Source organism: Larus michahellis, chromosome 7, assembly GCF_964199755.1.
Source record: "Larus michahellis chromosome 7, bLarMic1.1, whole genome shotgun sequence".
Lineage (NCBI taxonomy): Eukaryota > Metazoa > Chordata > Aves > Charadriiformes > Laridae > Larus > Larus michahellis.
In genome coordinates this window covers 9,585,242-9,608,231 of record NC_133902.1, presented here as the reverse complement: position 1 = coordinate 9,608,231, position 22,990 = coordinate 9,585,242, and the positions used below count along the sequence as shown (strand labels likewise).

Genomic DNA, 22,990 nt, shown 5'->3' with positions numbered 1-22,990 from the left:
GCAATCGTGTAATTTAAGTGCAGGACTAGTCCTCAAGCTTACTCATCTGCGATGCTTCACTTCAGTCAAACACCGGTGTATCGCCGGAGAAATCTGCGGGTCTGTGAATTAGCATTTTTCTGCATGGAGCTTTAGAGCGTGCGTTCACAGGCTCAGGCGTCCATCCCGCAAGCTGCAGTTCAGTGAGAGTTAATGTCAATGGGACTATTTACGTAAGAATTTGTTAGATGAAGCCTCAACGGGTAGCCTTATGTGCTGTAAGGAAAGCAATCATTTTCCAATAGCAACATAGATGATGCGATGGCTCAATCACTAATTGTTTTTTATTAGATTGTATTAGAATTAAGAGTTATGAATAGATTAAAAATACACTTCATGGTTCTACTCTGGTAAATTGCTTTCTTTTCCAACTTCCTATGCTAACTTTCCCATCTGAGGCAGTTAAATTTTTTTTCTTTCAATCTACTAAAAAAAAAAATAGGAGTAGATTAATGGCAGAGCTTGTAAAGAATTGCTCGTGAAGTCCTGCTTTACTGAACATTTATATGCATAGAGGATGTGAGAGCGTGTTTGTATGCATGTTTGTAAGCTACTGTACAGGGGGTATATGGGTGATTCACTGCAATTCGCTGCACAGAGTTAATTCCATGATGCGTTCTTAAAACACTGATGAGCTGCTATAGACGATATGTTGACTGGGAAAAGCTTTCTCACTCTACCTAGTAATTAAGGAGATTTGTTGTTCATGCCTTAATAGTTTTAATCAATTTTGTGATGCTTGAAGACAAAGTAATTGAATGTTCAGTTTAGTGCATGAGGCTGAATGTGGCTGCAGGCTAAATCTGACCACACCGTGAACCCTCCTCTGTATGAAAAACTAAGCCCCATCAGAGTGGGGAGGAAGGGAAGGGAACCAACCCCAGCAACAGCCGCTAAACAGAGGGTGCCCCGGGCCAAACGGTCCCTCCCATGAGGATACCCAAGTCCATCATTGACAGATTCCTTCGGTTCTTCAACCCACGGTCCTACTCTGTGATAGGTGTGGAGGATGAGTGAAGGTGACGCTTCAGGCCCAGAGTATGCACAAGGACAGCGGATGTTAGCATGTCCCTTCACCTTCTGTCCCAAAGCCAATAAGCACACAACCGACCTTATTCCTTGCTTTCTTGTAGTCTTATATATCGGCATGAAGTTCTACAATGATTCCATTTTAAATTAAAATAGATGAGATATAAATTACACAGGTTATAGTGAAAGCGGGACAAATTCTTCTAATGTGGAAAGAGACACATTTGTATAAAAGTACCAGGAAAGTCGACTTGCTTTCAGTGTGCATATCTGCTAAAATCTTTCTCTGGCAGCTTTTTTTTTTTTTTAGTATCACGTTCCCAGCCAACACAGTTACACACTGGTGTAAAAATTGCGTGTAGGTACTTCAGTGTTTAATCCTCTCGTTCGCTATGGCAGTGCCTGCTGCTGCACTGTCAGGGACCCTGGGACATAAAGGGCCACCCTGGAAGGGAGCAGAGGGGGCTGCACATAGTGGAGGGCGCTGGGGATGGCTCTGCTCCCCGAGGGCCCAGGGGGGACCAGCTCCCTGGAGGGCACCGCAGCCACCTCTTGGGTGCTGCTCGGCCTGCGTCCACCCTCCGGCAGCGTCTCTCCCCATGAGCTGCGGCCACCGAGACCTCCCCCAGGTCAGACCTGGCTCTGGGCTTGGTTCGAATGTGACACGGAAATGCTCTTGGTTTTCTCCTGGTCGATACTCGTCACTTAGAACAGCTTTTCTGTGCCTCATGTTTAGTGGCATCCCTGATGGCTTTCCCTCCCGCCTTCCCCACTCCAGAGAGCGGTTGGACCAGATGCATCACTGGGCATTTACTCTAATGAGTTTTGTCCTTTAGAAACTCATTTACAAATTCAAAGCTCTAAGGCGCTAATCTCTGCTATACCTTTAGTAGATTAAAATTTAAAATAACAAAAAAAAAGAAAGGATGTGAAATGAGATCTGTTCTTACTTTCTTGGAGCAAAATTCAGAGCACATCTCCACCGTCAAATTGGGCTGTATCAAAGAGGCTGGAAAGGTGTCTGTTAAATTTTCTGGAGCTCTAAAACATCCTCGATAGATAACATTCCTCCCTGCAGGGATATGAAATAGGTTTCTCTTGAGAAAACAATGTCCGTAGTATCCTGCCTCTTTCACAAAGAACAATATTAGGTTCAGAAGCTAAAAGTAATATAATAAATTTTATATTCCAAATGCTGTAGAAATAAGAGAAACCATGATATACACTAGAAAAATGTGTTGCAAATCCTGTGGTATTGAAAGGAGCGCACGCCTTTAGCTTTGTACTAACCACTGAAAGTAGGGCTGCAGCAAAGAGTTTAAATTAAATTCCACCAGTGGAGGGCATTGCTATTGTTTGCAAGTCCCAGTTTTCTTTTGAAGGCTGCCTTCCCCTGAAAGACTTAAAAGCCCCGATAAAAATCTACAAAGCTTCCCATGATCTGCACCAGAAAAGAAAGGAATTTAAATGAATCCTGAAAACCCCCACGGGGACCCACCTTCCTACATATCTGCTCAGTGGCTGAGCTTTCCCTCTCCTCTCCTCGCTCTCTCTTTTCAGGGCCAGGGAGTTTGCTGCAGCCTTCCAAATCCCAACTAGGCTTTTGTAAGCTGTTCGGGGAGAGCAGCTCTCTTCAAGGCGTGAGCATCAGCCTCTGATCTCACCTGCTCCTCTATAAATGTCACAGAGCCTGGCAGAATTGCTCCATTTTTTGCATCACTGTGATTGAAGTCAGGATTTGGCCCAAATACTTGTTAGAAGCAGCAATACCATTTTCCCCCCTGCTTAAGAGAGAAAAGTCCCCTGACTTTGCCAAACAAAAACCCAAAGCTGTGGTGGAAACTCTCTGCCCCGGGTGAGGCAGTGCGTTTGCACAGATGAGCTCATGGTAATGAAGAAAATAACATTGTGTGGCTGGTTACAAAAAGAAACAAACCTGCATGTTGTACAAGACTTCTGAAATTCTTAGGATTTTGTGGGCTTTGCTAAGGCGGAAAATGCATTTACTTCATCGCTCTGTGCTACTGCTCTATTGACAGAATTTGCCTAGCGTGACTCCATAGGGAAAAGGTAGGCTCGGGAATGAATTTAGGTGTTCTGAGTCCTGGTTCACACCCACTGGCTACCTTAAACCATACTCCCTGGAACTGATGTGGGAAATGGGCTGGATGACAGGAGAGATGCAGCGCGGTTTTGAAAGAAAAATTTGGTTCTGCGTGAATTTCCTGGCAGAAGGGCCCAGATTCTCCAGCACGAGCCAAGAGCAATCTAAGGAGAAGCTGCTTAAATGTTGTTCTAGTAACTGTTGAAACTGGTTACTAGAAGCAGTGTTATATCTTTGGGATCACCCAGGAGATGTGAAAATAAAATAACTCCATGCAAGTTGGGGGGAAAGAGCAGTCTGCCTGGGACCAGATCACTGCAACCATGGCACCAAAGAATAAAGGAACAGAAGTTTTTTGGCTTTTCAGGATGCTCTTGAAAGACTTCCTACTGTATCTCATGCTAATATTTAATTCCTGAAACAAAATGGTTATGAGCATGTTTAGTGTTGTCTCAGTGGGTCAGGAAGAAAGCTTGAACTGCCCACACCGGCACTCGGGAGGGAACGGGGTTTGCAGGGAGCCCACGGATCGCACTGGAAATGTGCTGTATTTACATCGTCTGCCTGCTTCCCCAGGAAGGATGGCTGAGTCCTGCCCCGAGGAGAACGGCACTCTGTGCCAGCGATCCCCAGGCTGCAGTAGCTGCAAACTTTGAGCTTCGTTGCGTTTAAGGTGATGCGGGGGCAGGAGTCCCGCAGCGCAGGGGCTGCGCAGCTCGTGGTGCCCCGGGAGCGGGGTGGGATGGGGGAGGCGAGGGGCAGAGAGGGCAGCCAGCAAGCCCCGTGTCTGGGAAGGTTTAAATGGAGACACCACTGGATCTGCTCTGCATAAGGAGAAGCCTTATGCAAGATCTGTTCTCTGTATTGCATAGTGTAAATCACGGATGCCATTACAGTTTGAGTTACTTTCCAATATACTTGTTCATTGTGATTAATACTTCTGTTGGCCCCTCAGCTACCTTGTGTCTGTGGGATTCTTCAAACAGTCAAATATCAGGTATTACTAAGGGCAAACAAAATACAAATCTAGCTCCAGGCTAGACTAATTTGATGACTAATTCATTAATACCTAAGGAAAAAAAAATAGATGCCGCCCATTCCTGTGAAATATGTATATATATTTTATGCTGAAGATTCAAACAGTGATGCATGTCCCGGGAAACCTGCCAATGTGCCTGTCAGCCTGACACTAGCAATTTAGGTCTCTGTACCTTTGATATATAATTTATATGTAGCTGGGTGATTATTGTACAAACCTTGACTTGTCTTTAAGAAGAAATGAAGTACCATCAATACTGGCACAGCGTAAGGTCTTGGTGCTGCTTCTCAGCAAATAACATCCCTTAAGGTCTTGTGAGCTTGCCAAACCTAAACACTGCTCAGCTGTTTAGATATTTTATGCGCTTTGTGTTGGCCCAAAGGTTTGCCTGTTGTATCTCCTGTGGTAGCTAATTGAATGACCAGTAGAGTAAGTGTTGTCATCCGAAGATGAAACAACAATCCCAACCACCGCTAAAACAGAAGAACCTGTAAGAGCAAAACTCTGTGGTCTCATTTCTCTTGCTTAGGAGAGGGGTTGGTGTGTCCCTCTCTCTGGCCTCTACTTGTTCTTCTATTTGTTCAGGATCATTTCTGAGCTTAGGGTGGCATTGATATGAGTGCTTTTCTGCCCTTCTGTTTTAGAGCACCCACTTTCAGGGCTGTTTCTTAAACACATGTGGGTTTGTCCCTCCGCAATGGATGTGAAAGGGAGTAGTTTTTCCTCAGGTGAAATTCTGCTGCTGTTGCAGTCGCTCTGCACTGTATTTTGTTTCTTCCGCGGTGACGCTAACGTTCTATGTGCGGCCCTGAGGCAGCGCACCAGGCACACCTTGCCGCTCCGAGGCAGCGAGCAGCGCTGCTATATTTCAGGGAGGGAGCCAGGGACCGGACCAGCAGCAAAGGGACACTGTGCCCCGCGGGCACTTTTGTCCTTTGCTTATTTCAGACTCTGGTGACAAATGGAGCGAGACGAGCAGCGGGGACAGTCCCTGCGCTCAGCCTGGCTGCGGCGTCTCCCCCGCGGGGTGAGCGGCCGCCTCTGTTCAGTCGCACACCCACTTACGTCGTCTCGCTCCTGCCCGCAGCTCCTCCACCCTGTAGACGGAGAGACGGTTCACCCCGCCGCAGACGGAGCCCTTTTCCCCCTTGCACTCGCTGTTGCACTCCTCGGGCTTCGAGGTGGTCGCCGGGAGCGTGTTCCCGCAGTAGCACTCTGCTCCGTACGCCAGGCCCGCGTAGGTGTAAGCCCTGCGGGGAACAAAACCAGGCACTGTTGGTACCGGCACCCCCCTGAGTTTATCCCTAGCGAAAGTGGGAGCCTGTCCCCGTGCGCAATGTTTGCTTCTGTTTCCTGGCTCCAGAGACGCAGCCGGCCCCGGGGACCAGCATGGCCTCTTCGAGGCGGGCGGCTACCTTGTACCGCAGGCGATGGCAGGGAGCGGCAATGGTCACAGTCTGCCTGGCGTGGCCTGCCTGGGCTCGGGGCAGTCCTCGGGAGGGCGAGGTGCGCTTTGCCTCCTGATGCGTGTGTCTGAGCGACAGCCCCGTCTGCGGCTGCGCCAATGTGCTCGTGCCGTTCCCGCAGGAGCACAGCTTGCCTTCGTCCTCCCGGCACCACGGACATGATGGCCTGGGGGTGACGCCACCCTGACCCAGAGCTACCACTTCAGGTTTTGGTCAGAAATGTTTAAGATGGTTTAGGGTGACAGAGAAGACAAGCCCCTTCCGGAGGTTCTGTTAACCAGCATCCAAAATTGGGCATTTTGGATGCAGTCAGGCAATTCTCAAGAGCTCACAGCGAGGCGAGGCTGCGCTTGGACAGCAGGCCGAGGGCTCGCTGCCTCTCCCGCGGTGCCCGAGCCGTGGCCTGCTTCCCACCACCGCGCTGGCCCAGGAGACGCCACTGCTGGCCACCAACACCTCTGACGCTGCATGAAACCACTGTTGGGTCCTGGCGCGGGAGCTGGCACTTGCATGGAGGCGGCAGCCTGCGGTCGCGGTGCACAGACGCTTGGGTCCCCTTTGCAGGGCGAAGCGCTGCCTCAGGCCTCTGACAGCAAAGGCAAACACGCGTCCTGCCCCAGGTACTAATGATCGCCCCCGGCCCACACGCGCCTTTGCTGACCAGGGCAGCCGAGCGGTGCGGGAGCGGTGCCTGCCTTTCCCTGACCACCGCCGGCTCCCCGGGCTGCGCTGGGAGCGACCCAGCTCCCTGCCGTTCGCCCCATCGTCATGCTCTCTGCGGGTTCTGGGAGGGCTAGTTTGTCCATAGTTGTTTTTTTATTTTTTTAATATTTTAGATCAAAGCCTTGGGCTAGAGGGCAAATATCTAACAAAGATTATCTAACGAAACAGTATTTTTTTTCACCAGGACAACAGAAAATATATCGTGAGTAGCCATGCTACAATAAAGCAGATAGGCAGCAGTGAAATAGTCTACTTTAAGCAAGGTAGCAGAGCTACGCCATCCCTGAAGGTATGAGATAATCACAGTTTTCACAGATGCTATATATTTAACATATGCGTGCTTTTCCCATTTCAAGTTCAGTTCCACTTATTGTCAGAATAGAGAAAACTTGCAGTGCAAAAATGCCACTCACCTCTCAGCACAAGCTTCCTGACAGTGAGATACTGTCATCTTTCTTAAGTCATAAAACACAGCTCCCTTCAGCGTCCTCTCCCTTGAATCATCGCTGAAGCATCCCACGTAGGTGCCTGTGTGCGTGCAAGACCAGAGTTAGGCGGCGTGTAGGGGATGGAGATGGGGGAGAGGGGAAGATCCACCCAGTGGCGATGCAGCGCCGTCTGTTGCGGGCAGGGCTGTGTTCAAGCAAGTCCCAGCCTGTCTGGGGCCCTGCCTGCTCTTGCAGACCTGTCCCCTGGCACCGAACCTTTGTAGGTGCTGTTTGAAGGGCTAGGCTGGAATGGAAATGGACCGAAGGGAAATCTGAGTTTTCCCTTATGGGCGTTATTTAAGCAGCCTGCCTTGGCAGACCCAGAGGCTGCCACCACCCCGCTTCCCGCAGGCGGCTGCCACCGGCTCAACTCCTTGCCGTCGGTGACAAAGCATGGTGAATTTCTAAAGAAGAAAGTAGTCTTCAAAACGGTAAAAACCTCGAGAAATCTTGTTGGATTTCTCCCAAGCTTTCTTGAATATCTCTAGTTGAGAATAAGATGTTGCAAGAGAAATATTAAGAAAATCAATTTTCTTTGGGTACGTAGAGTTATATTAAAGCTATAATGGAAAGATAACTTCAGTCTTAACTAGGCAGCACTGTCTAGCTATTGCATTGGACTATCTCTTTTTCGCCAGTGCAAATTTAATCTTTTAAAATACATCTTGCTTTACTTAGCATATGAAAGATAAATATTTCTCTTAGACTGCATCCTATGTTAGGCCTCTCTTTTTGTTGTCACGAACAAAATATTATAAAAATCTAGCCCATGTTTTAATATATGATTGGAAGGATGATGTAGATTTTCACTGTTTATACAACAATTGTGTGTACAGAACTACATTTTATCGTTAAAATATGAAGGAAAAAAGGAAATTTGATTTTAGTAGTAGCCGTATTGAGGTGATAACACAGGGAAATTAAATAACATGAGCTGTGGATAGGAAAAGAATATATTGTGAAAAACAGAACTAAAAAGGATTATACTAACAATAAAATATTCCCCAAGAAAAAGAAAGTTCCGGCTACTCTAACAGATTTTGGAGCTAGGAATAATAAATCGACATTTAAACATTACAAACACAACAGCAGATTCAAAGACTTGCACATCGGTAATTTGCAAATATGCAATTAGAAAATTCACAAGCTGTGAATATACACCCCCAGCACGCTGTTAACAAGATGGGAGTCACACACCTGCAGTGACGATGTTCTACATTTTACTGGGGACTTTTGATTTGGGCACTTTGGTTCAAGGCAGTAGCAGCAGATGGGGCGAGTCGGGAGGCAGGGGCGGCGTGTGCCCTCCTCCCCACAGCCCGCCCAGGCTGCCGCCCGCCTGGCACCAACATCCCATTCGCTCCGCCGTCTTAGAGCCGAAGGGCACGGCAGCGATCCAGTCCCCGTCACCTCTGCACCCTGTGCGATGGCATAACCACGCTGGGGGAAACACTATGAAACACCCCATCTGCTGGAAGTGTCCATAACAGAAAATTTTGATTTTTTCTTTTTAATATTTTTTTTATTTTTTTTTTTTTACCTAACAAGTTCCTGTTGTTATTTGTTTCACTAATAGTATTTGCTAGTCTCCCTGGCGGGTTAACATGGGGTCCCTGCCCTGAGCCACCTGCAGTGTAAGCAGGTGAGAGAGCTTGATGTGGAGGGGGAGGCGGGAGGGAGACTTGAATTTCCTCACTTTCTGGTGGACACAGAGCAAAGCCAAGCGAGCTGGGAGGTGTTCCCAATCTGCTGGAGCAGATGCCATTGGTTTAGTCTCAGGTTAAGCGTCTGCCTGAGAAGCCCACTGAGGATGGCCTGCGATCCCAGGGCAGGGGCAGAGCGGCCGTGCAGCGTCAGGAAGCACCGGGCGTTACTGGGATGGCACTGGTGAGGAACGCAGGAATACAGGCTCCGCGGTAAGGCAATGCGCTGCTTTGCTGAGCAGGAACCGCAGGGCAGCGCTGAAACTTTAACAGGCATGATAACCACGCAGGAGTTCATGACATCTGGGAAGGGATCCATAATGAAATAACAAGCCTGTAAGTTTACTAGGAGAAGTGGAGGGGGGAAGATAACATGCTCTATGTAGGTAGTTAAATTTTTAATTGATAATTTCCAAAGGCATTCCAATGCTTGTTGACAATATTGTTATTAGTAATTATTAATAACGTCACTTCATATTCAGATATTCAAATGATGCATATTTGAATCAACAAAATTCAGTGGGAGGTAGCAATAAATAGTCCTTCTTAGGACTTCCTTAGTCCACAGTCTGAACTTGAGCAAGGCACTAGCCTTAACTAACTTTATGGATCGTTTCCAAAACTTATCTTCTTGGTTTTAATTTGGTTTCAAGTTTTTAAAAACAGGTTCATACTCTGCCTAATATTAGAGTAGCTCATAAAGACTCATCACATTTCTCTACTTTTTATCTGTTCTTTTGTTCATTGTTCTCTCGCTTTTTATCTAGTCATCGTTCATCAAAAAATCCCCAAGCGCAAAGGGGACTAGAGCAGCCCAAGCAGCACCCAGCCTGAGCCCCTCCTGCTGAAATCGTCAGCCTCTGCGGGGCAGCTGAGACCGGGATGTCTGCCGCTTGCAAAAGTAAAAAAGTAATACTTTGTGATACGAACTACTGGGTTTATGAGGTACAGGTACAAAAGTGGTAGCCTGGAGCGTTCGTGTGATTCATTTCTGCAACTGTCCATGAAGAACTTATTAAAGTCAGGGGCCACCACTGTCAGCAAAAGACGTATTTGGTGAAGGTGTGTCTGCCTCCCATAGAGAGCTGGAAGTGTCTGCCTCCAGCCCTTCCCGCCAGGGATAGGGACCAGGATGGGGACAGCTTCTGTTGCCCTGCGCCAGGCTTGGTCACTGCTGCGCAGGATGGAGCAGTGCGACCTCGTGTCCCACGGTAGTCCAGGGGCTGTCATCAGGCGCCGAGCACCTGGGCTGCGTGCTCAGGGCACGTCACGAAATGCAGTGGGGTTCTCTGGGAGATGTCTGCGCTTTGCAGCCTCTCTGCTCTGCCACTGAAACTGCTAGCGAGGGCATGTTGTGAAGCGCCTGTGCAGCACACTTGGGAGCTCCAGCTTGGTGCTGCAGGTAGCTCCAGTGGTTACACTTTGCCTGACTCACGCTGTGTGACTCATCTCCCATACACCATCACCAGCACCTTCTTGTTCCCACTTCTAACAATTCACTCGGGAGGAGTCACGAGGAGTCGCTCGTTTTCTGGGATTTTTGCAGAAGGTGCCCCTTTGTTTGGGTAAATTTATTCAACAAACTAAAGAGTGGTTTAGTAATGTGGTGTCTAGTCATCCAGATCCTGTTCCTTTTTTATTATTATTATTATCAGTGAAACATCTCCAAGAACAACTAGTTCTTCTAAAAGGCAATGGGTCAAAGATCACAAAGTCATACTTCGATGATGCAGCCTTGAGAGCACGGTCAGTCACCTCGCGTGCTTTCCGTGTTGGGCTCCTCGAGGGGCTTCTCTGCTGCCTGGGGACACTTGGCTGTTGGGGGTGACTGCCTTGTCGGGGCTACAGCCCTCGCTGCACGGCCAGCAGCTCCGCGGTGGGACAACCCCACGCTGGCACCCAGCCCTGAGCCCCCCCATCCCCACCCTGCCTGGGATGGTGCAGCGCTCTGGGGGTCCTCAGGGTATAAAGCCCTGCGGGAAACATGAACGCCTACAGATTCCTGTTTTGTTTCCTTGCTTGCTCTGGTTTCTTAAGAGTTTTCCTGCTGAACAAACCAAAGCAATCCATGCATGTACTTATTAGCAGCGGTTAGGGCAGCAGAATCAGGCTCACAGTGGCGTGAACTCGATTTCTGTCAAACCTGAACAGCTTTTCATTTGGACTGGAAAACTTCCAGTTTTATACCTTGTGCTCTGGCCGCTGACACGCTGCAGCGCTGTGAACTCCCCTTGCATTCCCTTTGGGCTGGTGCAAATTTCCAGCAAACTTGACAAACACCAGGAGTCTGTCTGACATCTAGGAGTTCTCGTTTCGTTGTGATGCTGCTTGGTCACTCAGGAAGGGAAAAAGGGTTGTGTGGCCTGGATCTTGTCCCCCTAAGAACAGTGTGTTTGCAGGGATGGTCGCAGAGGGCAGGTCAGGAACAGCGAAAGTGTTTGCAATAGCAGAATTTAGTATATGCTAGTAGCAAGGAGGCATTTCTAGACTTAAGGTATTGTGTGGTTTTGGATAATTAATTTAATAAACCCCGTTTTTAAAGTGTTTCCTGTTCTGAGAAAGAAAATCAATTAAACAGTGTTCATCTCTGCCTGCTTGAAAAGAATTTACATTATGGAAGAATATTTCACTGTCTGGGCTTCCATTCAATCAATGAAAATGCATTTTTGGAGGAAGTTGCAGCTCAGCATGACCAGGGACGTCAGGATCATACTTTGGTCTGTGCGTATGCTCAAGAAATGGTTTGAAAGTGGTGATGAGCCAGGAGGAAGGTGTTGCTGCAGGGAGGCTGTGTGGTGCTCGCCCCTCTCTGCCTGGTGCAGCCCTAGGAGGAGGTGCGGTGTGTGTGTGTGCCAGAAAACGGGGCCGGGGTGCATCCCTTACCTTGGTGCTCAGCAGTGTGCTTCATCGCTTTAAATCCCGCTGTTTGCATGGGCTCCTGGTCGCTGATGAACCTGTGAAACCACCTTCTTCTCAGCTGCCTGAGCTCCGAGTTGCGGGACACAAGCCACCGCGGGCCGTGCCGCTGGTCCAGGGCTGGCTCCTGCATGGCGTCCATGCCCACCAGCAGCCTGGGACTGGGGCGGGGGTTTTGCAGCGTCCGGGGGTCTGCGATACCGACCCCAGCCATCCCCTCCGGCACCGGCAGGGCCTGATTAGCAGAGGTCCCACGCGAACCTTGCTGGATAACCAAGCGGGTCCGCTGTAGCAGCAGGAGGCTGCCAGCCATCAGGTAAGCTGCTGTGAGGAAGAAGAGCAGAAACTGGGTCCGACGGAGGAACTTCTGTAGCCTGAAGAAAGCTTTGGCCATGCCCTTACTGAAACTGGGCCCTTCACGCCTCCCGACGGGCCCCTGAATCTGCGCCTGGCCGGGCGCTGGTTCCTCCCATAAGTTCAGCCCATCACTTCGGTGCCTTCTCCTGACGACAAGCCTTCTCCTTGGACGGCCACAGCAGAGGGAGCAGCCTGGGGGGGCACAGCCACTGTCCTCAGGCACCCAGCTGGCCCCGGGGCTCCGCACGCACCCGGGGCGATGCCATCGTCCTGCTCGGCCAAGCCGCCCAACAGCCGATGCTGAAACCTGAAATACCAAGGGGGGACGATTGGTTCCCATCCAAATAGAAATTACCTGTCATCAGGGTGACTTACCCCCACCCACCCTTTTTTTTTCTCTTTCCCCAGCTGAGCATTTCTCCATTTGTTGTTTATAATTATGCACTATAAAAACTATAATCCAATGAGAAGGATTGATTAAGCAGAAGCTAGCTTCAGATCTTCAGCCTTATGGGTTTTTTTTCCTTACTTTAACTTGGAATGAACAAGAAATGCCTTTATGATGACGTTATTTCTCTTGGGATGTTTGGAAAAAAAAGTTCTGCGTTTTCTTTTGTCAATAGCCAACACCTCCGTTCTTTGTCACTGGCTGGAACAGCCACAGTATCGGCATCTTCTTAGGAAGGTGTTACCAAATTCCTTCCTTTCAGCAGAACAGTAGCTAAGCTACAAATGCAGATCAGAAGGAAACAGCAGTGTAGGGGTGTTGGGCGGAAAAAAAACCCCAAAGGTTGCATCAACTCACAAAAGATAAGATAATTATTAATCTCTTTGCAGCACAACAAAGCCAGGCTTTAAGCTGGAAGGATACCTGGGGGTTCTGTAGTTACACACAGAGCTATGTGAGTTGCTATGCATGTCACTTTAAAAGAAACCAGAGATCCTGCTATTTTTTTAGTAGATTTCTATTGCCAAATATTGACGTGGGGATGCATGGACAAAAACTAGTGAATGTTTGGAAAAAAAAAAAAATAAAAATTCGTTTCAAGTTTCACCAGATATGTCTTGACTGCTTCTGAGCTTTGCAGGCTTTAGTGGCGCTGATGTATACCATGATGGGATTGTCTGGGCAAGAAAAGCTCCTTTGTGCTCTGGGGAACCTTTAACCTCCTGGAGCAAATAAGAGCTGGCATCTCCCTATAAGTTCCTGTTTTCCCAGTCTATCACTTCTCTGTGGAGCCAGGCAAGTGCTGAGAAAAGATGCAGTGTTTTCCAGAAAAGAAAATATTATGGCTTTTGCTTAACTTGCATTTGGGGCACTCTCTTGAAATCCACAGTCGCGGCAAAGAAACATCCGTTCACTGCATTTGTTGTTTCAGTGTGTGATTTAAAGTTTTGTGGATATTCATTTATGTGTCTTTCTTAAATAGCTGCTACCAATTAAGCCTCTACCCATTCCCTTTTTCATTTAGTTGTGCAACTTCTTTCTGTCTTAAGCAGCAACCAAAACCAAAGCTCAAAAGCTTCTAGGCCAGAAGTATATTAAAGCTCAGCTGAATCTTTTGTCAATTGAGCCTGAATTCCTTTTGTGTGACCTTTCAGCCTCGGTTGCTAAACAGGGTTGGCACAAGGCAGGAATCTGTGTCTTCTAATCGTACATTGGGTGGTCTTGGGGGCCTGATTTAGATGCGCTCTTTTGATTTTTTTTTTTATTTTTTTTAAAAGTTTGTGCATGCTGGTCTCAATTGTATCAGGCTGAATAATATCAAAAAATATTTTACGTGTTTATCTCTACACTTTCTCCAAGAGCTCAGCCTGAGGCGGACTTACTGCTCCCTTCCCACAGTACCTGTGGATCCCTTGGCAGCCAGGGAGATCCAGCGAGCGGCTGCGGAGGGCGAGGAGGCAGGAGCATGCTGTAGTCAATTAAGACCACTTTCTCCACTGTGAGTTACCGCAACTCCCTTCTCATCAGCTCCAAAGCCAAAGAAAATGCATTGATTTACACCAGCTGAAGAGCTGACCCTTAAAGTTAAATTATTGAAAATCTCTGATCAACATTGTGAGTGCTCAAGAATTACAGTAAAAGGGTCAGGAGTACCTAGGCAGATGAACAGGAAATTAGCCATAATTAGATACTGCAGATTGTTACTGCGCTAATTTATCTGAAAAAATACCGTCTATCAGCATAGGTATGATGTGATTCACTAGTTGTTCCTAACGTGGGGCTGCTGGAAACTTGAGCTATTCCCAAAAAGGGCTGTCTAATCTAAAAGAAAGATGCATGTGTGTATTAGCCATTTGAGATTCTGACTGGGAATTTACCGTGCTCCTTACATACAGTATTTTGTACTGTATACGTGTGGCGTACAGTATTTTGAGGTAAGGCTTGGCCAACGCAGGAGGCAGCTGAACGCCGTGGTAGAGCAGACAGCACAGGGTTGGAGGTGCCATCTGTAATGCAAAGGGATGGCCCTTCTTAATAAAAGGCTGCTGGGAAGCCTCATCAGTGAGGTGGTAATGGCTGCAATCACACGGGTATTCAAAAGGCTTAAGTTTGGGTTTTTTTGGGTTTGTTTTTTTTTTTGCGCCCCTAGCGGACGATGAGGCTAGATAAACTTATCAGGCTTGCAGTCATTTTTGCCCAACTGTAATTCAGGGTTTCAGAGCTCTCTTGGTTTACTCACAAAGTGATCGAGTTAGAGTATCAAGAAATGCTTTGGGCCAAAGTTCTCAAGTGTGTCCAAGCCCTTTGCGTTGGGACAGCAGTGCCGCGGCAGCCGGCAGCCTTTGGCCGCTGCTAACGAGCAATGCCGAGGTGGCAGCTCGGCTGGAGAGGGACTGTGGAGCGGAGGTCGGGCATGTTGTGCTTGAACTCCATCAGTGGCCCAATTTAGCCCCTTTTAATGCCACTGCGTGCTTGAGTCTTTCAGCGGATTTCAGTGGAGTTTCTCCACGATCGCAGTGCTGTGAAGGGGAGCAGGCGGAGGCTGCACCATCCCCATGGCGAAAGCACCTGCTGCTCGCCTGGGCAGCACCCGGAGATGCTCCTGGTGCCAGGGAGACGGGTCTGGCCACGCCGGCCCAAACAACGCCCCAACGGGGGACAATCGCTGCCTCCCCATCAGCAGGATGAACAACCTGCTGTGCACCAGCAGAACCAGGGCAACTGCCCGAGGTATCGGACCTAATTTAAGTATCCAGCAAGCTCTGCACCCAAACACCAAGAAACGTTTGGCATAGCTCCTGTTGCTCTGCCTAGTTTGTTTGTTTGTTTGTTTATTTATTCAGTAAGGAGAAGCTGCTTCTGGGTCTCAAAAGGCTAACTTTGCCTTTGCCCGCTGGTTGAAAAAGTTTAAATGGTACAAGCCAGTTTTACTGCAGTCAATATGACATATATAAATTACCTCCAGATGCATTCGCCCTCAGTACAGTTGCCATGACAGTGCATTGTAGTAAAAACCAACCAAATAAATAAGCAGACTCTCCGCCCACAGCAACTGCTGCAAATGTGCAACTCAAAAATTAAATGTTGCTTTTTAGTGGGGAAATAGCGGAGAGTGCTGCTGACATAAAAAAAAGTCATTTGATTTTTCCATAAACTGCATATTGCAATATCATCAAAGTATGCCTAAAAGAATTGAAGCGCATCACTTTTGATGATGGTATTAAAAAGGAAAGAGTAAGGAGGATATGAACTAGTATCTGGTAATAGAAAATGTATCATTTGTCTTTTTCATACACGTTTCACTTAAAATGAATGAAGTTAAATGGAAGAAAAATACAGTCTTCTGTTCCTATTTATCAGTTCTCACAGCCAAAGGGGTTTTAGGACCATATTAATTGAGAGCTGAATTAGTCAGTAAAATCATAAAATGGTAATTGAAATGACTTTGAGATGGGCAATGAGAACTGTTAAACAGCGGAGAAGACCTCTAGGTGACGAGAACAGTGAAAGGGTTAATGCTGCAACAAAAAAAAAAAAAGGGAAATAATTAGCATTGGCGAGGATCAGCTCTGGAGTGGTGAGCGGTGGTGATCTGCTGGGCGCTGTGCCTTCAGCCAGGAAAGGGTCCCTTGCACCATGGAACAGGTGGTGCCTCTGGTGCCTGTGGTGTTGTAAAATGGCCAATTATCTGGTTACTGAGGGCAAGAATTTGATGGGGTTCAGAAAAGCATTGAGTGATCTTATTTTATAAAACGTGGATTTAGTCACTGTAGTAGTGACGGGTGAATCTTTACCTGTTTAGAACTCAGATAACTGTTTAGTTGTTTGAACAGCATTTTTAGCTGTTTGTGCCTGAATTTTTTTGTCTGGAAGCGTCATTAGAAAAAATAGTTTGAGGTATGTTTTCTGTAAGACCTCTATACATACCAGCAGGCCTGAACGCAGAGCTAAAAAAACGCATCTTACCCGAAATCCCAGAATCTCAAAATCTGAATCTGTTTCGGTCTATTTCCTAAACTGGGCAATGCTGCGATTCTTGTCACTGTCTCTGGGAAAGCCAATGTCTTAAAAGAAAGGTCCCTCTAGATCTGGCATGCCTTGGCCACCAGTGGCTTTGCCGGCTGGTTGCCACGTTTCAGACACGGTCCCAGTGCTGGGGAATCCTCTCGAGCGCGTCGAGCGGGTGGGTCATTTGTTAATCAAGGTGCCCTCAGGCTTCAGTGCGCGGTGCTGAGTGCCGGCTGTCAGCGATGCCCTCCCAGGGGTTTTGATGAACCTGCGGTGCTCAGACAGGGCATGGTCCTACCGGCACCCACAGAGAAGCAGCTTTGCTTTCCAGCAACTTTCCTGCAGGCCACGTTGCTCAGAGCCTGGCCCGCAGGGTCTGGCCGTTGCCTGGCGGAGCCGGGTGGCAGAGGCGGCAGTCCCCAAGGGGACGTTAGTGCTGTGCTCTGAAGGCTGCTCTGGCTGGCAGTGCCCAGCTCCTGCGGCCGTGCCCGTCGGCGGCCGGCACCGAGGGGTGTGAGCCCCCAGCCCAACTCACGGCAGACGCCGGAGCAGCCGCTCCGAGTGGTCAAGGGTATCGTATCTTTGTAGAGCTCTATCAATATTTCGTAAACCCGGTGTGGTTAGCAGATAGGGGAACACCTGCACCACTGGCGTGACTCTAGGGAGCTCTTTCGGAAGGAGGCAAGGAAGGGAGTTGTCTGTCTGCCGCTCATTTCAGACCACCCTGGAAATGTACCCCCTCCTCGGTGTCCTTGCAGTGCTCTCAGGTGAGAAATGCCACGGCACAGATTGCGAGCTCAGCACGTTGTGTCTCAGAGCGGCACTGACGGGACTAAGCACCAGACCTGAGGCATTTCCAAGTCAAAGTGCTGGTTTTCTTTTAATTCTTCTTTTTCTTTCATTACATACATAATAGCAGATTTGTAACTGACATTAAAAAGTCACTATAAGGAAAAGTGGGTCAGTACCATGCTTTCAAAATGACCTCGCAAAGTGTGACAGAAGATGTCACGCTAGGCAGCTGCGTTAACATATTCGTAAAGAGAAACGGGAGAAAAATGGTAAAGTTTTTGGCAATTCTACTCTCCCAGCTAAAGGAGTAGTTACAGAATTTTTAAGGGAAGACTGAATGCTTTCAGTGATGCTATGAATGATGGTAAAGGCCAAGACACTAAAGAACAGCCCTGGACTTGCAGGTGAAGAGTTGCTCACTTGAGGGCTGTCCCTTAATAGGTTGCTCAATGCAGAAACTTGGGTCAATTCAACAGTGACGGCTGCAGCTCATCGATAGCTGATCTCCTCTAAAGACCAGCAGGATTTTGCAAATTCAGAGTTCTTGGCTCGGAAGCAAGACTATGTTTTCTGTTGTAAACTGAAGGGAATTGGACTCATGAACGCTATTTTTAGAAAAATCCATCCCTCTTCCACATTTCTCCTTTCTTTCGACAGTTTCTTTGAGGACAAATGTAGCCAGTTAGGACATAGCTGAAGGGTTCTGGCTCGCAGCCCTTCTTTTAGGTGTCCACTGCCATTTTCTTGAGGCTGTCTGGAAAATCAAGGCCAACATCATACTGCGTGTATGCACGCAGGAAGGAAAACTCTTGAGAAGCCACAAATGTAATGTTGGGATCCTGTCAAATATTTGCAGTTCCCTTTATTCCGATAGCTAAAAGCGCCCTGAGTAACCCTGAGTGTCTGCTAGCGTCGGTCGCGAGCTGGCCAACAGCGAGTGCTTCTCGCAGCCGAACTTTCACACATGGCCGGAGTTGTCACACGTGGCCAGGAGTTTGACATTCCACGCTTTCCCAATTTCCAAATCATGGGATAAGAGGGGAAAAAAAGGAACCGTGGATTGCATTTGTGTGGAAAGCAGCACGTGCTAAAAGTAAAGCTTAGAGGAAATCTGGTACTCTACTGTCTTAAGCCAAAATCCACTCAAATCAAGATATAGGTTGATGCTGATGGATTTTGGCTCAGGTCCATTGTTACTTTTTCTAGCTCCCTAAGAAAGTGTCATGTGGACTCGTCTCACTAACTTAACAATGTAATTTAGGAATTCATGCAAAGGACGGGAAAAGAGATGATTTTGTCATTCTATCACCTTTCCTAAGATATTCTTTCACCAAAAAGAAAGGAAATTTTCGATGAGGAGTTACTATACTATTCACTTCCTTCACCGACTTAAATGCGCACCTTTCCATGAGATAAGGTCTATGGAATATAAGCTGATGGTTGACTTTCCTGGCAGTTACAGTGCGGTGCTCGGACGGGACCCAGCTGGAACCCAATTACTCGCCCTTCCCAGGGCGTTTGCCATCCGATGGAGAGGCAGGAGCACCCTCCAGCTCTGGCCCTGGCAGGCATTCCCCCCGTGCTGCGCCAACAGCTGACCAGGTTATATCCCACCCAAAGCCCACCAGGCTGTCAGGGCAGCCCCGTCCCTGCAGCGCGAGCAGGACAGGGGACAGCCCTGGCGCGGCTCAAGCCTGGCGCGGCCACGTGCCGCACAGCTCCGCGGCCACTGCAGCCCGCGTCACCTCTTTGCTCTCCTGTTTTCTCATCTCTGCCCTTCCTGCAAGGCAAGTGGAAAACTCAAGTTGCTTTTCCTCTTTGCTCCAAGGAGGATGTCTAGCCCAGGCAGGTGAGGCTGGTGGTGTGTTAGTGCCCGTCCTCTGCTCGGGCACATCCTGCGTCTCCCTCCGTGTGAAAAGCACGTCATTCAGTTCTGCTGCTGCAGAACTTGCTCAGGGCTTGTATTTAAATACAATAAAAGCGTTTCTTCCTCATCTCTCTCCAGGCCACCTCCAATTTTTTGATTTAGAGAATCATTTGGCTTTTAAATATTTCTAGAAACTAACTCTTCCACCCCTTTCTCACTAAAATGAAGCTTTTCATCTAGGGGGTTTCAGTAATGAGGTGCCCAGTGAGACATAAGTGAACGGACCTTCAGCCTGTCCTGGCCCCTGAAGCTCCAATGTGTCATCCAGCTTCCCTCCCAAAGGATCTGGCCTTGCTCCTGGGGCTTCCAGAAGCAATCACTGCTCCTTTCAACTGACAAAGTTTTTCTTGCTGGAGGATGGATCTGTGCTGACACTACACACACGCCTGGCTTGTGAGCAACTCTGTCTGACACAGCGCTGCTTTGAGGGTTACTTTAAGCACAACGTAAGGTCTGTCAACAAACTAGAAATGAGGCAGAAGCACCACAATTTCTCCACACGCTGTAGTGGCAAACGTTGCAGCTTGGGAAGGCTTTCGGGCAAGTTTACCATTTCCTCCCTCCCCTGTCCTCCCTCCCCACGCTGTTGAAAGTGCGCTTGCTACAAGATGTACAGATTGCAGAGTTATCTTTGACGTTGATATTGCGTTAAAACTGTTAAATAATGATGAACTGTGATAAGGCTGAAAAAAATCTTTACGCAAAGATAGCAGAAAGGTGGAGGAAAACTCTATAGTCCGTAAACTAGTCAAATCAAGTTGAAAATGCACGTTAAAAATATACGCGGCGTCCACTGTGTACGATATGGGAGGTGTTTTGCAGTTGACAGATAACTCAGCTCTGGGAGTGAGAGGCAATGTCACAGAGCAGAGCTGCAGCCTGCGCAGGCTGGAGAGTCGGCGCTAACTTGTGCAAATGTGGTCACAGCGGCTCCTTCACTAGATATTCGGAGCCCAATTTTCTAGCACAGGTAGGTGTAAGCGTAGGCAGGAATTTTGCTGGGGAGCGCGGTAGCCCGTGGTGAGGGATGCAGCAGAGCCTGCAGGAGGCGGCTGGCCCAGGAAGGCTTGTTGTGAGACAAGTGCTGACTTGGGAAGTGTTCCAGTGGCAGCTTGTAACAGACAGCGTACCATGGCAATAGGGTGTTTCGTCCATTAATCCAATACTTTTTGCCTAGCTCAGTGATAAAGTAATAATCAGGAGGACTGATTCCATGCCAGTGTGGAAAAGATGCAGACACATAGATACCTACGTTTGATATGTATACAGATACACACGATGTATGTATGTGTATACATTCTGTACGGAGGGACGTGTGCTCAAAAGACAACGTACAATCTGCTGTCAGCACTCACTGATAAACTGAGACCTATCAGCAAACACTAGTCTTGAACCTAGAAAGTACTGAGATCAATAATAAACCATTCATGCATAATGTACATCCCTTTGATGTTAAGAACTCAAGCACCCAGCAAATGATACTTTATCTGCAATTTCAAAAAAAAAAAAACAATATGGTTCTGTGGCTATAGGCTGAAGTTCTGCAAGAGATTGTTGTAAAAAAATGTACCATGTATTGATTTTTGCCTCATCCCATAGTAGCTAGAGATGAGATCTTTTCCTGGGTGCAAGGAAATCTACTGGAATTAAAATAACACGCAGATCTGCAACTAAATCATAGGTATTTAAAAAGTGCTTTTCATAAACCCCTCACTATCCAAATTCCTTCAACACCCACCTACTAAAAATTGTTAGAGTCTATTTATTTAGCATGATGATGCTTCAGAAACTGTTTGGAGAAGCAGAGCATTCCAGGCTGCCTCAGCAGGCTGTGACACAGACACACACTCGCGGTAGCCGTGCCTACTTTTCAAGTATAATGTTTTGTGGATGCTCAGAGAAGGGCATCTCGAGAGCAAACTGCAATCTTTATAAATAATGCAGCTAAGCCTCGTGCGCTTAGATGCCATGGATAAATTTAATAAATCAAGCAGCCGTTCAGGCTGCAATGAATGTTAATACCTCAGCCTCTGCAAAAAGTTCTCTGGTTATTACTTGTGTCAAGGCCAGCTGACAAACAGCTTGCAGAAGCAGATAAAGCAACCGTATAAGAAAAAGAGGAAAAAACTCACCTTTCTTTTATGGTCGAGGAACTGCTGTTGTAGCCAGGCAAAGTCCTAGACAATCCAGTGAAATATTATAAAAAGCTGTAACGCATATCTGAAAAGCTGATAAATCCTGCTCCCTCTGCCCTTCCCCGCTAATCCTCCTCTGCCTCCCGCTCCGGCACGCAGAGCCCTAATCCTCCCGAGCACCCCCCGTGCTCTGCGCGGCACTCGCTCCCTCCAGATGTTGGTGCCAGCGACTAACCCCGCGCCCGCGCCGCCCCGCACAGCTCCCTGCTGGCCGCCGCGGTCCCTCGCCGGGGTGCCTGCGGCTCAGCGGGCCGGGGGGCCGGGGTCCTGCGCCCTGCAGGGGCTGGCGACGGAGAAACCCTCCATGGCCTCCTGCGCCAACAGGCGGGATCGCAGCAGCCTCAGCGCTGCGCTGCCAAAATCCTCAGCCACAGCCGCTACACTCGTGTTTCATAACGCTCCCGCTGGTCGGGAAACAGCCGCTCCTTTACGTCTGCCGCTCTGCAGCCTTCCGCAGCTACAGACGTTTCCAGACCTGCCCATACACTCCGTCTCTCTCTATATATTTGTCTAAATGCACGGATGGCTGCATAGGCAGATCTTGAAGCGGCGGCGGCAGCAGCGGGAAGACTAATGCGATCAGCTGAACGGATGCTCCTGTGTTTGTTTCTCGGTGCCTCTTCCCACTAGGGGCAGATCCCTCTGGAGACCCGGGCCCCTTCCCAACAGGTCCAGAGGGTCCCGGGAAAGCGAGTCCCCGGCAGCTCCCGGCACCGGCTTGGAGATTTCAGGCAGCAAATTGTTATTCTGGGCACAGGTGGATAGGAGTAAATTATTTATAAATGTGAGAGCTGAAAGGCAGTTTGCTCGGTGTCCTCAGGACTGGCTGCTCTGCTCTGCTGTCTTCCCTGCACGTACGGGCTCCTTTCTGCTACTGGTTCACATGGAGATTGATCAATTTATAATTATTCTTAAAGCCATCTGCATTTAGATGGGAGCAGGCTGCACACTTCTAACTGCGTGTGGTTTTGAAGCACCCCCCAGTCTTTGCATATTGAAATCAGACGTGTGGGGATTTGTCTCTTGCAGCCAAAACGGGGTGCGGTTATGGGACCCCCGTTCTCCCTGCGCTGAGAGTGCGGGTCGGTCGTGTCAGACCCAGCGCCCGCCTGGCTGTGGGAATGCAGCACTCGGGGCTTTTCTTGGCTCTGAGAGGAAGGAGGGAATTGGGATGCCACGTGGGGACCGATCCTGTTTCCCTTCTGTGTGCTGCCCGGCCCCGCGGGGGTTAGTGACGCCGCGCGTGTGGATCCCTCTCCGTACAGCCCCGCGAGCGGGGTCTGAGCCTGCCAAGGCCGGGCGTGCGCTGCCCAAGTGACACTCTCCTTTCCAGGCGCCGCAGTTGAGAGCAGAGGGACCTGGATCCCTGGGTCATTTCAGATCTCCACACGTGCTAGCTGACTTTGGAATATTCGAGTTGGGCAGCAGACCTGGGTTAGAAATGCACACGAAGGCGGGAGCCATAGACTAATCTCACTCGTTCACCACTTTGCAAAACATAGCACAGTGATGCTGGAAATGTTCAACCTTTAGTTTGCCAGCATGGAGGGATGAATTTTACCACCTTTGTGTTTTGCATTGGGTTAGTTACGGGTGTGTTTCTTGTCTTAGACCTACGTAAGCAAACTGTGCTGTTCCTGGCTCCTGCAGTTTGTCAGTTTACTTGTTCTTTCCTTCTTTGAAGGCTGTTTTGTCTTAAAAGCAAACAAATGCAGGATCTTCAGTGCCTGGCTGCAGAACGTGGGAAATAATTTCC

The 22,990-nt window shown here is 48.5% G+C and overlaps 1 protein-coding gene across 1 annotated transcript in view; it reads right to left on the bottom strand.

Moving 5' to 3' along the window:
• Positions 1 to 21,859, bottom strand: part of WSCD1 (WSC domain containing 1) — a 31,706-nt gene extending 9,847 nt beyond the window's left edge. Inside the window, exons 1-6 of the mRNA XM_074594566.1 lie at positions 21,410 to 21,859; positions 21,172 to 21,216; positions 11,475 to 12,171; positions 6,814 to 6,928; positions 5,277 to 5,461; positions 2,019 to 2,140 (exon numbers count right to left, since the gene is read on the bottom strand). Of these exons, the coding sequence (XP_074450667.1) occupies positions 2,019 to 2,140; positions 5,277 to 5,461; positions 6,814 to 6,928; positions 11,475 to 11,901 (849 nt within the window). The 5' untranslated portion in view covers positions 11,902 to 12,171; positions 21,172 to 21,216; positions 21,410 to 21,859. The remainder of the gene's footprint in view (positions 1 to 2,018; positions 2,141 to 5,276; positions 5,462 to 6,813; positions 6,929 to 11,474; positions 12,172 to 21,171; positions 21,217 to 21,409) is intronic.
• Positions 21,860 to 22,990: the final 1,131 nt, after the last annotated feature.